Here is a 20,744-nt window from a genome sequence, read left to right as displayed (position 1 = left end):
CAAAAGCCTGTAGATAACCAAAGCAAGAATCAACTGGTAACAAACAAATAGAGAAAATTTAACTTGGATAGCATAGATGAATCAGAAACAAAAGTAGAAGGCACATTACCTTGTCGATATAGTCATGCCCTTTGAAAATGAAGTAAGTCAAGAAATATGCAATGTGTAACAAGCTCCCAAAAAGGAGTCATACGAAGTATAATAGGTGGATGGTCTACATGTCCAAAAGTCACCTGCTGTGAGGAAAACCATTTACAAAGGTATCGAATGCACTTGGAATTCATTTAAAATCTAATACTCGGGTCACTCTGCCAAAGCAAGCACATGGTGGAAGGAGGATCGTAACATAGTCATTTCATTAGCACCTACCCTTCATTAAGTGTTTAGTAGGAAGCCTATCTGAATCGACCATGATATAGAGGTAGGGCAATGACATTCCATCCCCAATTGGGAAATTTAAATATATTTGAATTCAATAGCTAGGATGAGTCAATTTTTGTCGAGACAAAGAGAAGGCATTTTTGGTTGGATACAATGACATAAGAGAAGTGAACTCTCCATTGAATAATAGACCAATCACCTTCTAATTAAGAGAAACTGACAACCGGATAACACAATCCAAAATCATGACAGATAGAAAGTTTATACCGAACATTAGGTCAGTGTCACTACTACATGGTAGCTGTATTAAAGACAATACTTAAAGACAAAATTGATATTTTGTCTTTATTATATTTTTATATTTAAACTATTTTTTCGTTTTTAAAATAAAGACAATAGCGGAAATTGCACAAACATAATAATAATAATTTGTGACGAAATTATAATTTTGTCTTAAAAAAATTACATTATATTTTTTAATTTTTAATTGCTCTAATTAAAACAATACCTAAATGGATGGGAACATATTTTTTATTAATTTCCTTTTCTCCCGCAGCAGAGAACTCACCGCGCAAAGCAAACTCATCGATCAAAAGGAGTTTTCTGAGGCATCACCGAGCAAACTCGTCGAAATGGAGTAATCAGAGGCACTGAATCTTACAGTGGGTACTCATGCGAACGCTTCTAAATGGAGTAATCAGAGGCACGAAACTTGGATAGGGGGTATTTCTGCTATAAGAATAAGCAGAATGATATCTTCTAGTTTTTATGCCCTAGGCGCTGCAGTCTTCTTCCGCAGTTTGGCTCCCTGGAGATTTTCCGTATTGCTGCCCTGTAGCAATGGAGGATCTATTTGTTTCTGCTGTTTAGTTCTAGCAACCTTTCCCGTTGCATTTCGGCCTCCATGCCCTGAAATTGGACATAAACGGTATGTTCTCGCTTTTTACAGTTTATGTTCTAGGAAAAAATGGTTTTGCATATATATAATGGCGAGATTCTCTTCAAAATTTTCTATGTAGATACAAAAAAACTTGGATTTCAATTTTAGTTTAGTCTGTTGAAGGTAAAAATGGGTCCTATCACTAAGATGATTGTCACTGTAGACTTAGCGTCCTATATAAAATCTGGCTATTGTGCTTGGGGAACACCACCTATTCTCCAAATTTGACCTCACATGCCTCTAGATTTGCCTGGAATGTCACTAAATTTGGCCTCTTAGGTATGTGCAGATTAAGTCTATAGATTCATTCAGGGTTTTGTTTGGGGCCGTGCTTTTGATTTGGAATGTGGACTTATTTTCGTGAGAGTTGGTCATTATTAATTGTGCATGCTTTTGCAGGCTTACAAATCTCTCTAATCACAGTGTACTCCCTTGCTCAGAAATCTTGAGTAGATTAAATTTTTGTTCGTACATAGTAAGTTTCATATTGTAAATTTGTCATTTCTCACTCGGACGATATTTCTTCTTTGGTGTAACCAGATTTTAGAAGATAGTTCTGCCTTTGGTTGTAAAACAAAGTGTCCTTTCAGCAATTCAGGTTGTTTGTTTTTAATGATGAGCTCCACTGGCTTTTCCTAATGAACTTTGATGGTTGTTTCTTGTTTTCTGAGATTTAAAGCTAATCTATTCTCGCTTGTTACATGCTTTGACTGTAACCAATTTTTCCTTACGCTAGATTTAGTTTGGATAGAAACCCCTAGTTTTTCTCTGTATCTTCCTTTATCCCTTGGGCTAATTGGTTCATCTATATCAAAATGTATAGTTGTATTATTTATCTCTGCCCTGTCAATGTTGAATATCACATCTACCTTAACAGAGCTTATTAGTTAGAAATACTAATATGGGTTTTACTATCCTCAAAGGTAGTTACATAATTTGCAAACAACTTCCTTTGGCCAGGAGACAAATGTTGCATTTCAACTATCTTTTGGTAGCTGAAGGATAGAAATGGTGCATTTCAACTATCTTTTAGTAGTTGAAGAATGAGAAAGAAGAGACATGGTAAAGGAAGGTTTGTACATGTTCAACCATCACTGTTCAAGGTTGGTTTTCTTTGAGCAGTAGGATGGACATGGCTGACATGGCCATCAGTTTCTAGAATGACACAAATATAATCCCCAGCAACACAAAGCATTCCAGAAAACAAATCTCCGGCAGATCAAATTGCTTCATATTTAGGTTTCCACTTTCTTTCAAGCTCAACAAGCTCATAAAAAATCAAAGGATGCGTTAAATTTGGGAGTTCCGTTTGTTCACCTTTACAAGACATTATCATTTTGTCCTTTTACATGACAACTGTGAAGGTCTTATGGACGCGTTCCAAGCTCCCAAAATGAAGAAACCTGATATTACCATCTACGTTCAGATCATAGTAACAATAGCCATAATATCATAGGACTGTAGATATAAAGTCATGTCAGGAGCAGTCCATAACAACAGTACCGTCGTGTAGGGCACACCCGTGACAAGTTTACAATAGAAGACTAAAACTTATTGATAACCTTGCAATTAAAAAGTCCAAAAATGGTTGAACTAACAACCAGTCACACCCTAGTTTAGGTTTAAAACTGATGCTGAGAAAATCTCATTATAAAGAATTTGCTGAGACATCAAAAGATACTTATCATTCTTATGGTTACATGCTTCATGCTTAATACACACAATATCTAGGGAATATCCCCCAACATCCCCTTCCCCGCAACCCACCCCCCTCCCTCTGCCCACACCCTCCAAGATTTATAAGAAGATAAATGCTGGAAAACTTTAAACTTTACTACAATGAATGACTTCACTTGCTTATATGAAGGCATCATTCTTATAGAGTAGTAATGATTATCACCATTCTCAACATAGCCCAGACACTCAAAACGTAGAAAACAAATTATTTCTGAATGATGAAACTTCACAACCACCACAAACTTTGAAAAATTCTGAGATTTTTAAACCTGTCAAGAGGAATCATACCTCTTCTGAACTCAATCACTTGGATCTTGCAAATCCATAAAGTATATATGCTTGTAATGCTAAATATAATGTAGCATGCATTCCAATTTAGTGTATCTATTGCAATACCCAGAACTCCCTGCCTGCGGACATTCATCATTGATTGATCCAATTCAAGATGATAAATTTGGCATATGTTGTTCTCCCTTTCGAGAAATCAATGAAAGTCATATGATTTATCATAATTCTGTCATGCATTGACAACTAGTTTATTAAGTTTTTACTACTTATTGTGACCTAATCAGAGATCACCCATCAGAGACGAGGCTCCTATCTTTTCAGGGTATTTTGCTTCTTTTTGTTTTCTCATCTTGGTAGCTCTAGTGTTAATCCCCGGCGTTCTGTCTATTCTAGCTGAGAACTGATGAATTAGGTGCAAAAACTGAATTATTTCCTTGCCCTTTAGCTCTCCAGTTTCAGAACTTTTCTCAAGTCAAGATTGTGAATTCAAATGAATCATGTTTTATCAAAGGAAATTCCTAGAATCTCTTAGAAAGTCTTGTTACACGCAAATTGAAATTGAGTGATCAGAAGTTGGTTGAAACAGAATAGATTTGGGCCAAGTTTGAAAGAATTTTATCAATATCAATATCCTTAATGTGCACCCAAGAAAGAAAGGTAGAAATCAAATTTGAATATGTGAAATTTAGGTCAAAAGGAATCGACTAGAGTAATTTGATATTAGCAAAAGAACATGAAATTCAAGCGTAGATGGAAATCTGGCACCATGCTTAATGCAAACCTCTTCAGAATTCTAAACCAGTAAGAACTTGTTTTCAACGGAGATTCATTCATCATACACGGTTTATACTCATAAACAATAGTCATGCAAATGTGAAGCATCTGTGCTTGAAAGGAATTTCCTATGGTTGCTAAGGAATATTTTAGAACTTCAGAGTCTGTCATTTGTTTTCATGTACCAAACAGATGGTGGAGAAGTCTTGTCTTCAATATCAAATTTGGAGGCAAGATTATGAGAAGCAATAAGTCTGGCACTGTATTACACATGAAACATGAAGGGAACTTCCAGGGGCTAAGGAAATAGTTTAAAGGAGTGAATAATTCATCAAACATACTTTGAATGTGAACATTGCAATGTCAAGGAAGTGATGCAAGGTTTAAAAATCATCCACGTCACTTTCAACACCAATTATGAGAAAAAGACGTGCTCTGAAATATGACATGCTCAGGGAAAGATTTATGGGTTGCAGGCATTTAAATAGTTATGATCTTATGATCTTGATTTCATTACTTGTAAGATGTTAATTTAAGATGTTAGCTTTGATCAAAATTATTATAGTTGAATGAAATAAATATTTGAGATTTAAAAATGTCATTTGATGTCATACTTCTGTACACATACCCATTGCACCTTCTTTTACAAGAACTACTGTAAATGTAACAGTCAAATTACATATCTAAGTTTGGTCTCAAGCATAACAAAATTTTGGCCTACAAAGGACCTTAATCCATATACAAATGAGATAAATGCAGTAGACTCGTGTTTAGCAGCCTTACTTATCCCATCACTGAACCTTTCAGAATTAAATTCATTTGCATCAACTCCCCACAGAGATGCATCGTGATAAAATGAAAGCATGGGGAAAAGGACCTGTGTACCTTTAGGATTGCAATTCCTCCTAATGTTGTATCCTAACTATAGTCCACAATACAAAATTCAATTAGAAAAATGCTAATGTAGTAGAAGTAATGAAGTTTAGGTTACAAATATGTTATTCAATTCTTACAATTTTTAATTAGTTTAATGTCTCAAAATTTGGATGGGAATTTCCACAGACTTGTTGTATTTATGAGCGTGCTTTCTCTTGTCATTCAGGATGCATCACTAGGAGAACAATGACATATGTTAAGTAATTACTTGTAGTCTCTTGCCGGCCAATGAAAAATGTTTTGCATTCAGCTATGATTTCCTCTATTGTGAGGCCTTCGTAGCTTTCAAATCTCTTCATCTCTTTAATTGTGTTCATCATGGAGCCAGCAGATCATTACCATAGCGTTGAGTAGTGTTTGCACCACCTTTTTCTCGCTTCATAATAAGATCTTTCAAAGCACTCTCAATTTCTTTGTTGAGCCTCCAATGTACTTCTCTATTTCTTTTGAAAGGCAAATATTTGAAGAAGAAACATAACATAACTTTCAAATAACTGAATCTGACTTATAGCATGGAACCTGCATTAATTTTGCACAATCCTGACAGGCCAAGGACATTTGCTGTGCCAGCAAGTGAAAAAACATGCTTTCCTTGGAGATAGCTGCTGCCAAATGCTGTGTAGGCAATAACATCTGAACGTAGACACTTGAATTCCTCAGCCACACCTACTTCTTTCTCACCATTTTTTACAATTTTCTCTCACTTCTGCGGCATATTTACAGTGCTCTCCACCATGCAACAAACTATATCCTGCTTCAGTAATCGATCTAAAACATAAATAAACAATCTTCTATAGTTTTATTCACAAATTTCTCATCATATAAAAAGTTTAACCATTTTTCTAGGATCCAATTATTTGAATAAAGTGGAACCCAGTTCAAAAAACCTTGAGCTTGTGAGTATGGACAGATGGATTTATTGTCCGCTGGTGATGTGCCCATTTGTGACCATCAAGCACCACGAGCCCTTCTCCTAACACCTCATTCATCAGATCATTACTGTATAGAAACCCTCAAATACACTTGCTAACCTTAACCAAGCCCCTGTTATATTTTTTCAAGAATGCTGATTCACTATAATTACTTGCAACAGCAGTTACTTATTGATTCTTGGTCCATACCTTTATGGGGAACAACATTATGGTGCACGCTCATGATATGACAATCTCAACAACAAAAAACCTTTAACAATCTTCCCTCTCTCCACGAAATGAGAATACGCAGTTACTGTGGCACATTTCTCATAAAATATGTAGAATTTACTGTTTGACAGTGAGCAGTAAGTTTTTTTGACAATAACCCAATGATTCAAGACAACAGTAAACATCAATAACAATACTATACTTCATTACCATATATCTAACAATCTTGAGGATCACCACAACCAAGGAATAAGGAAGAAAGCAGTCAAGATGAGTACACCAAAGAATTTCACAAAATACTGATTTATTATACATAATTACACATGTTTTTCTATCTTTCTTCTCCACATATCTTCCCCTGTCCTTCTACACAAGATTACTTTGTCCAACCCTTTCCCTTTATCTTCTTCATCTTGACATTGTTCCAATTGATTCTAGTTTCTGTGATTTTAATTGGAGGCTGAATTGAAGTCCATTTTGCATCTGCTACAACAGTTGGTTCATCAATTTGTAAAAATGTGGCAATGGTTGGTGCCATCTTACTCTCAAATACATTGGCTCCTCCTCTTCTCACTATCTTCTCTTTCTATTTTCATCTTCCCTTTGTCTTCTCAAGGTATCTCTGTAGCATACCCATGCCTTCCATATTTCTTCCCCCTGTGGTGTCATCCTATATCTTGCTACACGATGGAGGTTTCCTCTTCTAGTTCCATGATCGGGTAAAGAAATGTTAAGTCAGTTATAGTGTTCTGAGTTATGGATTCTTACTGTTCATATCTGACATGATCACTTTATGAATCTATTACCATAACTATGGTCGATGTTCTATTTTGACATGGCTGGGTGAGATATTAGCAATGAAGGTTTGTTTAAATTTTATATATATATATACACACCTCTTTATCCATATGTTCTCTAATTATGCAGATATATATTTGTCACTGTTGTAGACTTCATATTCTAGTTTAATTGTTTACTTCCTCAATTCTATGTTCTTTTTGTTCAATGGTAAAGGTTTATCCCATTGACTCTTCTTTTGTTGAGTCCTTATCCTACAGCCTTTGATATTGACTTAGTCTTATTTACGTCTCACCCTTCTTATCAAAGTCATGTGCTCCCCATGACAATCATGGATTATTCTATATATATTGGAAAATTTCAGATTATTTTGGATTACAGTTATCAATTCTATTGATATTGTGTTTTCATATTCTTCAACAATTATTTTTGACTTGAGGTGGAGTCTTTGCTAGGCTTTTCAAAAAGAAACAGACCACTATTAGGCATTTTATCCTTTAAGGTTGTGTGGATCTTTGTGGTGTTTAAACCCATAGATGGCCATTCTTTTGTTTTACTTCAACGTCTGTTGTTCATCCTTTTATTGAGTGCACTTTGAGAAGAGTACTACCATACTAGAACTATGCCGCAATTAAATATTTTTTTCAGTTGGGTAGAGAATCACTAGCTTGTTGTTAGCATCTACATATAAGTTTTGTCTAAACTCTACATCTCTCCTTACTATTTAAATACCTTTATATTAGTTGTAGAGATAATTTTAATATGAATGCTATATATAGGATTTGATGTAATACCATTCAATATTACCTAGTCAGTAACTATCTATGTGTGTTCATCTTGTTAAATTGTCAGTACTGGAAATTATGGAATAAGGAGGATTGACCTATATTTTCCTATATTTTAACAACTTTTTATTGTAATGATTGTAACTATTCTCTACAATCTTCTTTTGTAGCTTGCTATCTGGATATCTTCTTGGTGTCCACACAAAATGGCGGACCAGGTATTTATGTTGTTTTTTGTACTTGTAATATCATTTAATTTAAATGAAACATCAACTATGATTTGATATTTAACATAGAGTAATTAGTATTATTAAAATATTAAACTAGTTAGTTTTAATTTTATTTAGAGTAATTCATGCTATTTATAAAATGTCATTGTCACTGATAAAACCCTTGAAATTAGAAAAACATCTTCAAAAATCTTACCATACAACGATAGTAGGGGTAATAAGTGAGACAAATTCATTAATCTTACTCTTGGGATATTGAACCGAGAAAATCATAAGGTTTGCGAGAGAGATTTTTGAAGAGAACCATGTATCTTAGATGGTGCTTAGGTATGGTTATGAAGAGATGGTGCTTAGGCATGATTTTATGATGAGATGGTGCTTACCTATGGTCACATCCATTTTTGCTTTAAAATTTTGTTAAATAGTGATACAAATCATTCTAAGATATTATCTTGAGATACCTAAGAAAATGCACATATTCAAATTATGTTTCTCAAATTTTGAATTTCTCCAGTTCCAATCATGAGCTCTTGAAGAATATGTACTATGCAAGTTAAAAACTTAGCACACTTATTGTTGATAGTACATGGTGGATTCAGGATAATAGGACATCGTCATCATCTGAATATTCAGATGAACAAGCACCAAGACCTACTCCAGGTACAAATGCATACTTCAATGAAATGATATATTGCACTTGCAAAAGGTGCAAAAATAGGAAACTAAAGAAGCGACGACTTGTTGGTATCCATAGACTGAAATATGGAGTTTACATAGAAGAGGTACATTGTAATTAACATATCTTAAAATAAATAATTTATATCCTTATTAGTTAATATTTTAGTATTGATCATTTCAAACTTTTTTTGATGAAAAGCCACTTCCGATTTCCAATATTGTTGAAGAACCAGTGAATGATATTGATGATAGTCAATCCCAAGATGAAGAGCAAGACACGTATATGGATGAAACCACTTCAAAAATTAATGAAGCTGGCGTGAATGAATTTATCCAAGACTTCTACACATCTTCTGAAGAAGTTATTGATTCACCCATAGCTCAGTTGGCTAGGATGCCTCTTTATTTAAATGCAGATACTTCTATATTGGTGACACTTATGTTGATGTTGAACTTGAAGGTGACTCATGGATTGACAGATACATGCTTCACTGACATATTAAGGTAGGATTTGATATTCTAATAAATGAAGTCCATTTAATGTCTTAGTGTTTTTAAGTATTGTGTATACTTATTAAAATCATTGTTTTATCATGTAGGCTTTTGGCAAACAAAATACTTCCAAAGGATAATAAGTTACCTCATTCTCATAGAGAAGTATCTTCAATAATGAAAGATATTGGAATGGAGTACAATATATATGATGCATGTCCAAATGACCATATTTTGTATTATGGAAACAATGCAAATTTGAAGCAATGCCCAGTGTGTCACACAAGTAGGTATCGACAAGACCAAGTATCCAAGAAGGTTCCACATAAAGTGCTACGACATATTCCACTAAAGCCAAGGTTTGAGAGAATGTTCAAATGTAAGGAGTTGGCAAAACATATGAGTTATCATGTACATGGGAGAAGCCAAGATGGTGTCATGCGTATGGCTGGAGATAGCAACTATTGGAAAGAGATTGAGGGAAAATGGCCACATTTAAGAAATGAGCCAAGGAATGCAAGAATATCTCTAGCAATGGATGGTGTCAATCCATTTGGAGATCTTAGAACAACTTATTCTGTTTGGCCAGTGTTAATTATTAACAATAATCTCCCTCCCTGGATGGCAATGAAGAAGGAGCATGCAATGCTAACTCTTATTATACCAGGTATTAGAACGTATGTGATTGCAATGCTTTCTTGAAGTTTCTATATGAATTCTTCAATTTTACTAAACCTTATTATTGGTGTCATTTTACTTAGGGAAGTATCAGGTAAAGGATATGGATGTGTACATGGAGCCTCTCATTGATGAGCTTCGTGAATTGTGGAAAGGTGTAAATATGTATGATGTATCAAAACCTATCAATGATAGAAACTTCCTCTTTCATGCAATACTTATATGGACAATACATGATGCCCCTGGACTCTCCATTTGTTGTGGTAATATATGATAAATTTAATTTTTCAAAATTTCAATTGTTTTGTTCATTTTACTTTTTATTAACTCCAGTTTCTTATTTTAGGGCTGCAAACAAAGGGGAAACATGGTTGTCCATCATGTGGGCCAAAAACCTTGTCTAGGCAGTCAAAAGATCTCAAGAAAATAGTCTATGATGAGTATAGACATTTCTTACCAGAAAATCATCGCTATCGACTGTGTCAAAAAAACAGGTTCAATGGACATGAAGTGCAAACGAGGAAGCCAAGGAGAATGAACCCTAGTAGGTGGAAAGCAATGTATGACAAAGAGGAAGGGGCAAGAATTCCATTAGGAATGAAAAGACTCTCAATTTTCTATAAACTAGAATATTATGAGAATTTACCAATAGCCCACCTATTTGATACTATGCACATTGGGAAAAATGTGGCAGAGTGCTTATGGAAACATCTAAACGGAGCCAGCCTTGAAGCAGAAATAAAAATGCGAAAGGACCTTCAAGTTGCCAATATCATGCCAAACATGTGGTTACATGGAGATAATTCATATGCTCATGCTCCATGGATTCTTACGTCAAATGAGAAAGAAAGCATCATTGAAACAATGCAAATATTAAGATTTCCTTTTGGATTTGGCGCGTCATTGAAAAACTTATTAACAAGAGATGGATCAGAGTTGTCAGGCCTAAAAACACATGATTGGCATAATTGGATAAAGGTAACTTTCTTCAATGTTAGAATTACTGGAAATATTGTTAAAAAATTATATATCCAAGTGAAACTATCAACTCACGCATATTTTAACATGGTGTTCATCAATGGTTGTGCAGTATGTGTTGCCTACAGCAATACCAAGCAGTTTCGATCGAGATGTCAGATTAGCTATTTACAAAATGTCCAGATATTTGAGGTATTTTCAATCAATAATGCATTATCATCCAAGAATCTTATCATTTGAAGTGCTTCATTACTTGCGTCTTTAGACAAGCTAATACTTTCAGTTTTGAAGATATTATTAATCTTTATCTAATACATGCTAATGTTATAGGTGGGTCTCATCTAAAGAGATACATCAGGAAGATTTGAAATACTGGAAGAGGAATATATCACTTTTGATGTGTGATATTCAAATGTGCTTCCCTCCAAGCTTTTTTAATTCTCAAGAGCACTACCTTGTACACTTAGTAGAAGAGATTGAGTTGTGTGGTCCTATTCATATTAGAACAATGTGGCTAGTGGAGAGATATATGAAGGTTTTAAAAAAATTTGTTAGGCAAAAGGCTCGACCAGAAGGATCCATGATTGAGGGGTACATGGTCTTTCAGGCAATGGTTCATTTAAGTGAGTACTTGCCTCAATTGCACCTTGAAGCTCCACAATTATGGAGTTATAGCCAACCTCACTCATTTGAAGGAGAAAAATTAGAGGGTCAGGGGACATCAAAGAGGATAAAAGGTATGCGAAAATGATGAAATAGAAATTTGTTTTGATGTTGAATTTAACAACTAAAGACTTCATATATTTATTAACATATTGAACAAATTTATTTTTCATTGTAGATGCAATTGAGTGGGAGGCATTACATTTGTATATTGCATATAATTCCAACTTTATGTCAGACTGGATGGAGAAGTATGCTGAACAAAAGAAATTAGAGGATGAACAAGAATGGGCCAACATATATAATAAATATGGGCAAAACACTGCTCGAGGACTACCTGCCAGCCATAAAAAAAAATGGACAGAGAGATGCTCATGGAATTGGCTAAAGACCAATATTGAACATGAGGCAACAAAAAAGAAGAATAGAGTGACACCACAACAATTAAACTTTGTTCGAGGATCTGTGAATGGGGAGGTGATACATATATATTAACATATTGGACACGTTTAATGTATTTTCTTTTACATTTTGTATCATTGAATGTAACCACTAAATATATTTAATGAATTTAGGTAAAATATTACAAAGTGATGTGGAATCTTGGTCATCATTTTCACATAAGAAGAGTTGATGAGAAGAGACAGACTTATGACTGTGGAGTTTCAGCATCATTTGAGGTGGATTGCCGCTCACATGCAAATGATATACAACCAATCAGAAGCACACTTCAATATTATGGAGTGTTGGAGGATATTATAGAACTTGATTTTACATCATTCAAGAAAGTTGTTTTTCGTGTTCAATGGTATAGGCTAATCAAAGTGGGTCATGAAAAAACAATCTTTTTGCATGATAATGGATTCTATATGATCAATACATCTAGGTTTGAAGCCACTTCTGAACCTTACGTGTTTCCAAATCAATGTGACCAGATATTTCTCATTCCAAATCTAGAGCAACCTGGTTGGTCATTTGTCATTGATTATGATCCAAGAGGATGGAGAACAACTTTTTTTGAAGCTGAGGATAGTGAATTACTTGAAGATGTTGAAGTTCCACTTGAAGACATAAATGACCATGATGTTGATGATGAAAATTGTATTGTCAATGATGTATATGACCACGATGAAGAGCATGATGGGTTTAATGAAGTGCTTGAAGGACACGAGGAACCGCATGGACAACAAGTTCATGAAGATGACGACTTAATTGATTTTCATTTACCTATAGCTGAAGGTGATGAAGACCATGAAAGTGATGGTATTAATTTATTTGTGGATTTAGGGCCCAATGATGATGGGATATTTATGCCATCAGATGAGGACATTTCATGTGAGGATGATATGGTTTTATTGCCATGTTAACTTCAAGATTATTGTAAGGGTTTAATGCAGTACTATTAAATATTTAGAGTATTGAATTTCTAGTTATACACAAAATGTAATGAACATTTAGTAATTTGAATTCTTTTTTACTGCATGTTTGTAACATCAATGCATACAACTTGTACTTTTTTAATTGAAAAAAAATATGTTTTTAGTTTATTTATGTTCTATTCCTTGAAGCATTTGTTTTAAATACATTTTTCTATTTGGTGGAGGTACACAATCTAGCACATCCCAAATTCTAAATTGAATTTTTGTGAAACTTTACACAAAATGAAGCGTACAAACTTTATGCAATCACCACCTAGTCAATAGAAATGTAATACCAAAAACTCAAAAAAAATGCATAATGAGTATTGCTTATGTTGAAGTTTAATGAAATTTGTACATATTATTCTCAAAGGGGAGTGAATTTAAATTTGTTAGTAATATTGCTTGCATATGTTGTTTAATAAGTATGTTCGTAATTTTTTTAAATTAACATTATGTACTTCTTAAAGAATGTGGCTCAGACTGCTACAAATGCTTCTATGGGGGATCCATTGATTTTAAATGCTTTAGTTGAAATGTTAAAAAATGGACAAGGGCAACAGATAACGATGATGGTGCAAGAGGTAAGATTGAAAACTATTTTTTATAATTTTATTTTTCATATGTTACCTTCTATATGATGTTACCTTTTATATAATGTTATTTTACATCTGTGGAATGCAGGCCATCTCAAAAGTCATTCCAACTGCTATTACATCAGTTAGTACATCTAGTACTATACTAGTGGTAAAATTTGATCTATATTTTTATACATTTAATTAAAATATTTTAGTTTATTTAGTTACTAATTTTAATTGTTTTTATACACAAGAAATTTATAAAGTAACTCATTTGACCATGCATTATGTTGGCACACAGGATCCAACTATGCCTGGCAATACAACTACTGTGATGCAAAAGGTCGGGTCCCATCATATTATTGTGTAAGCCTGATTACATTATTTTTCCTTATCATACCAGCAAAATATTTTTATTTGTGCATGTAGGATATTTCAAGGGCTACTCCAACAAGTGTACAATCTATTGGTGGAGAGGCTCATGGTCTACCTATTCTGTCTAGACAAAAAAATCCAATGACAAGAGTGGAATCAAGTGCAAAACCCCATACCATATTCTCTACATCAAACACCAATGTTCGTAACATAGCTAGTGTTGAGTTGGAAATGAATGCCCCTATTAGAAGGACATCAACTATGGGTTCAGTAAGAATTCTTCCACCAACAATGGAACAAGTTTCGTTAAGGAGTAATATAGACACACAATCAAGAATGCTAAGGCTCCTTCCTGATACTCCTGAAAATGTTCAACTCAGACAAGAAATGATTAAACAAATTCAATTATGGGAAAGGGCATTGCTACAGACTACAGAGACCATTGCAGATGAATAGGTAAAATTGTCTACCGATATTATATTATTCTTGTTGTTGCCAAGTTCATTTATTTGTAGCAATATAGATCTATAATTGATTGTAATGCCTAAAAGTAGACAACATTAGTGAGCATATGAGGTGTGAAAGGAATAAAAGAAAAGTTTTGTGAAAAATGTATAATTTTTTGATGTTAAAATATAAATTGTTGTTTTTTGGGTAAAGAATATCCTATTGTTTAAAAAAAAAATTACTTTCCATTCTATTATGCTCTATCAACATTTCATTAGCATCAGAAGATAAAATCTTGACCTCAAAGCTCAATGCACCTGACCTTTCATTCAATAATTCTCTGTCAACATTTCATTACAATACCCTGGGATAAAATAGTAACCTCAAATCTCAAAGCCAAATCCCAATGTTAAGGCCCTCTACAATACAATTATCCATTTGATTATTTGTAGTCTTTTTCTATGTCAAAATCGCTTTTGGAGGCTAGAGAGATTACTTTCTCTATTTTAAATTAATTGCAAACAGCCTAATCATTAACATTTTTGGATTTTCAAAAATTTGAACAACATATATTTTAGCATATATGTAGGAGCACTAGAAAAAATTAATGAGAACTGAATGTGAAGGGCTTTATGTTTTTAACTGTCTGAAAATTAGTTATATTCTCAATGATTTTATACAGTAGTGTTGGCTCTCACGGCTTGCTATTGTCAACTTACATGGCACAAACTATTTACAAAGCATAGTTTGCTTTTGAGTGTGCTTGCGGTGTTCTGGGTCCCCATTATTTAATAGAGACAATATCTCAGCCTTTGGTGCATCAAGCTTGTGTACACGCTAATAGAAAGAGTGGCATTTGGATAACTTAGTGAAATGGAAAAGTTCAACACATTCATAGTTATTCCTATCATAATTTCTCTTCAAGGTATGTTTTAGTCTTCTCTTGTTTATTAGTTATTTGCTGCTCTATTGTTTGGTTAGAATCTAAGTTACTGGATTCTGTCCTGGACCTATACCTGGTGTGAACTGGGCCCTGTCTGAACACAGAGCACACTTGGGAAAAATCTGGGTTAATCATGTTTTCTTTTTGAAAAATGGTAATTTGAAATTATGGTAAATTGTGAAATATAGTAAGGGGACAACATGAGAAAGAAAAAATGAAACTCACCGTAACTTTCAGCATTCACCTTTCATCAATATGCAGGGCTCAAACCTCATAGTTCATGCATCTTGACTTTATTTGTTTTCTCTATGAATATAAATTTGTAATTGTTACTTTGTATTTTCTATGCATATGATGTTTAGTTTTGTTTATTTTCTCTTGATTTTATGTGTATATTTTGTGTACAACTATATCAAGGCTACAATAAAGTAGTGGCCATAATACATTCCTGAATCACCCTGAACCCTGCATCTGTACCAGAATCTGTTTAAGTTATGCTTGAGAACTGATCAGAAGCTGCATTATGTTCACTGTATTGCCCCTTTCTAGAATTTTTCTTTGGTATCCATTTCTTTATGTGCATGACGCTTCTTAACTTCTAATGTGTTTTGTTAAGCATTTTTGGGTTTTATGTGTTTCATAAGAGATGTGAGGGACTTTTTCCAATTAGTCATGCAGACTTGGTTTGAGGCAGGACACTTCTAACACATACCAGAATGAGGCAGGACACAACTGAAATCAGAAAATTGGAAAACACTAAATATAAAACTATAATGAGATAAATAATTATGAATCTTGAGAAATAACATTTACAAAAACTATTCTAGTACATTATTTTACAATAGTGAATACAATGGAATTCTTATAGTAATTGCAGATTGTATCTCTGTTGCTTTGGAGCCCAACCAACAAAACATGATTTGGCTCTTTCTCTGATGTTCAGGATATAGGATCAGTGAGTCACGGGAGTTTTCATGATGAAATAATCTACTAAAGATTCTACATCTTATTGGAAAATAATTCTAAAAAATTTAGAGAAACTTTCACAAGTTACTACATGGTTGGAAGGTCAATAGAAATTTCAATCTTATACCAAATGAAAAAATGATACCGATCATCGATGTCTTAAAACATTTGGAACATAAAATACTAAAATCCATAAGAACATCTAGCAGAGCTTCATCAACAAAGTTTTGGAAAATAGGGAACAGGGGAAAATATCTCAAAATGGCTATGACAGGTCTGACCTCCTTCCTTTGTTTGCCCTTGTCAGCCTGCATATCATGTGTTATTTTACTTTAGAAGGTAGATTCATGGCTGTGCATGGTTATCATTTCCCCCTATTCAATCATGCTAGATACCTTACAAAATCAATATCCCTTTCTTCCTTTTCTCTTCCCTACAATAGAGTATTCATACGTTGAAGGCTGGATATTGACATCTGCATCCTTTCATGGCATTGATTCCCGTATCTCTACTGTTGCCACTTTTGATAGTGTTCGTGTTCCTTCATCATAGTTCCCGTGCCTTCATACTCTTGAGGCCTTCAATATTTGTTATCATTGTTTATTGGCATTAAAGACTCACCTATCTCCACTTCATTCCTGTGTAATACTCGGCAATGAAAGACTTTTTGATTTGGCTTTCTCCACTCCATTTTTTTAATTTCCCAAGATTGAATGTATTGCTTTTACTTGATCTTATGAGCAAGACACATATATAATAGCTGAGAGATCATGCCTGCTGAAATCATAACTGTTATCAATGTTCGAGGATTGCTGACTTCATATGCTTTCTTTACCTGCATACTTCAGATCCATGTTTTATGTTCATATTGACTTGATGGCAAGACACATCAATGTTCAATGTTTCACTGCTTATTTTTGTCCTTCAACTTCACGATGAGAAATTGATGCCTTAGATTCTCTCCCAACTACATGTGATACATAAGGCATCAACTGTTGCAATCATCCCAGATAATCCACTGTGGCATTCTCCTCATCATGACTTATAGTATCTTGAAGTATATTGTTTGAATATAAGTAGTGGCAGACTGTGTTGCAGAGTATTAGTGACCGTCTTTAGTGGTGGATTCAATCTTCATTTCTTATATTCTGCCTACAAGCTTGATTGTATTGGCAGGGAGTCTTCATTACATTTCTGGGTAGTAACCACATTGGCAGTGAGCCTACGGGTAGTGACCCAAATTGCAATGAGCCTCTTGTAAAAATACCTTAACTAGTGTCACCTTAACAGGTGTTCATTTCATGACAATTAGCTTCTCCGCGGTTTTCCCCAATTTGGGTTTCCATGTAAATCTTGGTGTCCTCTGTGTCAGTGTTTTTGTGCTTTTCATGTTTATATGTTCTGTGGATGTTTAATGTGGTTAACCAATAGATCAGAAGTTGTTTATAAGCCTACCAATAGAGAAGAAGTTTTATAAATTGTGTGGGAATAACTGAATTACCTTCATCTCAGTTATTAGGCCTATTCAACAGTCTATTAATAATCATAATAATGAGACCCTGGATAGCAAGAATTTTGTGGCTACTTAGAATAATGAGGAAGAAAACTAGGATATGCAGGCTCGTGATGACCCCTTGTTGTCATTCAGAGAATCGATCAACTGGAAAGAAGGATGACTGAATAAAGTCTTGCTATTGATAATGCCCTCAATTCTCTCATTCAGATTATGGATGGCTTCATGAACAGAGCGGTCATGGATATAACCACAAGAAAATCCAAGATTAGGAGACAGCTCAAAAAATTAGCTGTATGTGGCCACCTACAAACTGGGAAGCTTGACACCTGACCAGAGGTGCTTTGGGAGCTGGGAAAAGATTGGAGCCTTACTGAAGCTCTTTATAGTTCTAAATGATGGTTTTAATCAGCTTTTAGATGGCTGCTTTTGGTGGAAGTTGTTTATACGTTTAAGGACTGTTAGTAGTTACTTAAAAGTTACTACATTACTAAATTTTGTCGATACAAGTATTTACTTAAACATTACTACTTTAATGAATTTTGTCGATATGATAGTATACAGATTCCTGTTAATAGAACTGTTATTTTTGGTTTCATAAGGATTATTTTTTGTTTCATAAGGACAGATGGTTAAATAGTTTGGTCTGCTATCATAGGTTTGTAATATTGTACAGGTAATTTTTGGCGTGCATGTCTGGTTCAGTTTTGGGAGGCACCTCACTATTTTTGCTGTTTTTGGTTGCTCTTAGTACAATATTGATATGTGTATGCATGTATTTATCAATTATGACATCAATGATATTATAAACAAACTAGTATTCCTTTTTTGCCGCATAACTATGTGAAAAATAATTGGTATCCTTTGTATATTCTATTTGTTAGCATTGTCTATTATGTCATTTCTCATTTATGAATAATGTCTTTATTCTTGTTTCAGATTTGGTAATAGTTAAATATTTTTGGTAGGGTGTTAACTGATTTCATAATTCCATTATAAATACAGGAAGTAAATGACCAAGTAACTAATGTGCCCGTAATGGCATTTGCGTCAACTCCCAAGACCTCAAATGTATCATTAGTAACTACAAAAGGATTGCAAGAAGTAACAATTTTACTCACCTCTGGAGGCAATGTGTTGAAGGATGATACAGGCTTAAAACTTTATCACTTTATTTATCACCGTGCAGAAAACCTATTTGGAGATACCATCCAAAGGGATTGGAGGAGACAACCAGAGGATAAAAAGGAAGAACTCTTTAATGATGTCGTAAAAACATTTGGTAATCCTGGTTTTAATAGAGATGTTATTCTAGATATTGCATGTAAGTACATTCGCTCAAAAAGAGATAATCTAAGGTCAAAATTGGCAAAAAACTTGAAGTATCCGCGTCCAGCTTGGATCACAGACCAAGTGACATGGGATGAATTATTAAAAGATGCCAAGTTTAAGAGGAAGGTTGTTGACAATCCAAACTATATGCCATCTAAAAAAGGAGGTAAAAGACGTCTTCGTGATACAAGGATTGCAACCCAAGCTCGGGTTTCAAAGATTGGATCTCATAAACTTGGATCTGGAGGATATAATAGTGTTCGTGGTGGCATGGTAAGTTAATATTTAATGAGTTATATTTTCTATTTAAATAAAAAGTCAAGTTAATTGTATTTAATTAGTCATTGGACCTTATAAGTTTAGTTTTCTTTGTTAATATAGATTCACCAATTTGAAAAGGAGGCTTCAGAGGAAGACTTAAAGTATGCTCTCCTACATGGTTCTCAAGGCCTTCGACAATATTTGGTTGAACGCGGGGAGAAATTAATCACTAGTGATCAGTTTGATGTAAGTAATTAACATATTTTATGATATGGATTAATTTAATTAGATATATTATGTTTTAATTGTTAAATTGTGTTGTGTATAGGCAACTCAAAAGTCAAACTCCTCTACTGAAGTGTCTAGCAGTGAGCATGAGGAGGAAATATATTCACATGATGCATTCAATAATCCTGAATTTGAACATGCAGCGATTGCTGGATCCCAAAAATTGAGAGACAAGAATAACGAGGAAGATGTTCAATGCAATGAACAATCTGAAACAACAATTGATCTAGTGCCTCGTAGAAGGAGAACAAAAATGACAAGAATGGATAAAAACAATTCGTAGAAGATAACATAAATCATAGATTACATTTTCTAGAACTTTTCCTTTTAATTACAAAAATAATGCATGCACTATTTCTAGGCTATGCGTCTGCCAATGTTATTTGTGCATGCTTTGCTACATTTTGTTCTTGGAGATGCAACAAACTCTATTTTATATGTATAAGCTAATGAAGTAGTAGTGATTTGTGGTGTTTAATTAAGAACATTGAGTTGGTAGTAGAGTCTTTGAACTCTTTGTATGTATCTTGTCTAATTTAATTGTTTTCTACACATTTTTTGGTTAAATTCGAGGTTACCACATATTACAACAGATCCAGGTAATATTGTTATTCATTTCTAATATTCTTTTGGCTTATTTTGTGGTGTTGGGTATTGCTTGCCATTTCTAGGATAGGAGGTAAGTTGAAAATATTTCATGTCATTTAGTTTCGCTTTAACACATTTCTATTTCTGTTATATATCATTTTGTTCAGCTCCCAAATGAGTTGGTGTTGACTGGTATATTCTACTTGCAGGTTCAGCAACATGAAACTCTGCATGCAAATTTTCCATTTACTGCTGATATTATCTCTTTAAATATAGGTTGGATATATATATATATATATATCTAAGTTATCATATCATTTATGTCTAGATCTAGTTTCAGAGGTTAAAGACTGAACAATTTCATTTTTCAGAATACCAACTCTTGCCTTTTACCTATTTGCTGTTGTTGTTTCATGATGCTGATTACTTCTTTTTTTAAGTGTAGGTACAACGAATGTTGATGCTGATTGTTTCATTTGTCTTTATTCTATGTTTTTAAAGCTGGATATGGTTGGTAAAAGGTACAATAGTAATG

General features: G+C 34.0%; 2 protein-coding genes across 3 annotated transcripts; both read left to right on the top strand.

Moving 5' to 3' along the window:
* Positions 1-947: 947 nt before the first annotated feature.
* Positions 948-19,085, top strand: LOC149559982 (uncharacterized). 2 transcript variants are annotated; one of them, XM_089824390.1, is made up of 7 exons: positions 948-1,309; positions 7,952-7,999; positions 13,401-13,502; positions 13,603-13,665; positions 13,798-13,839; positions 13,926-14,327; positions 18,746-19,085. In XM_089824390.1, exons 2-6 carry the CDS (start codon positions 7,988-7,990, stop codon positions 14,325-14,327), a joined length of 621 nt encoding a protein of 206 aa, XP_089680516.1. In that variant the 5' UTR covers positions 948-1,309; positions 7,952-7,987; the 3' UTR covers positions 18,746-19,085. The 2 variants fall into 2 exon arrangements, with proteins under 2 accessions (XP_089680516.1, XP_089680515.1); XM_089824389.1 differs by having other exon boundaries at positions 13,389-13,502.
* LOC149559983 (uncharacterized) lies at positions 8,068-11,585 on the top strand. The gene is made up of 5 exons (XM_089824388.1): positions 8,068-8,793; positions 8,889-9,193; positions 9,289-9,848; positions 9,943-10,122; positions 10,206-11,585. The coding sequence occupies exons 1-5, from the start codon at positions 8,695-8,697 to the stop codon at positions 11,075-11,077; spliced, it is 2,016 nt and encodes a 671-aa protein (XP_089680514.1). The 5' UTR covers positions 8,068-8,694; the 3' UTR covers positions 11,078-11,585.
* Positions 19,086-20,744: the final 1,659 nt, after the last annotated feature.

The sequence above is a fragment of the Cupressus sempervirens genome, chromosome 4 (genome assembly GCF_028749045.1).
Source record: "Cupressus sempervirens isolate cs-2001-9-10 chromosome 4, ASM2874904v1, whole genome shotgun sequence".
Classification (NCBI taxonomy): domain Eukaryota; kingdom Viridiplantae; phylum Streptophyta; class Pinopsida; order Cupressales; family Cupressaceae; genus Cupressus; species Cupressus sempervirens.
This window is presented reverse-complemented; position numbering and strand designations above follow the sequence as displayed.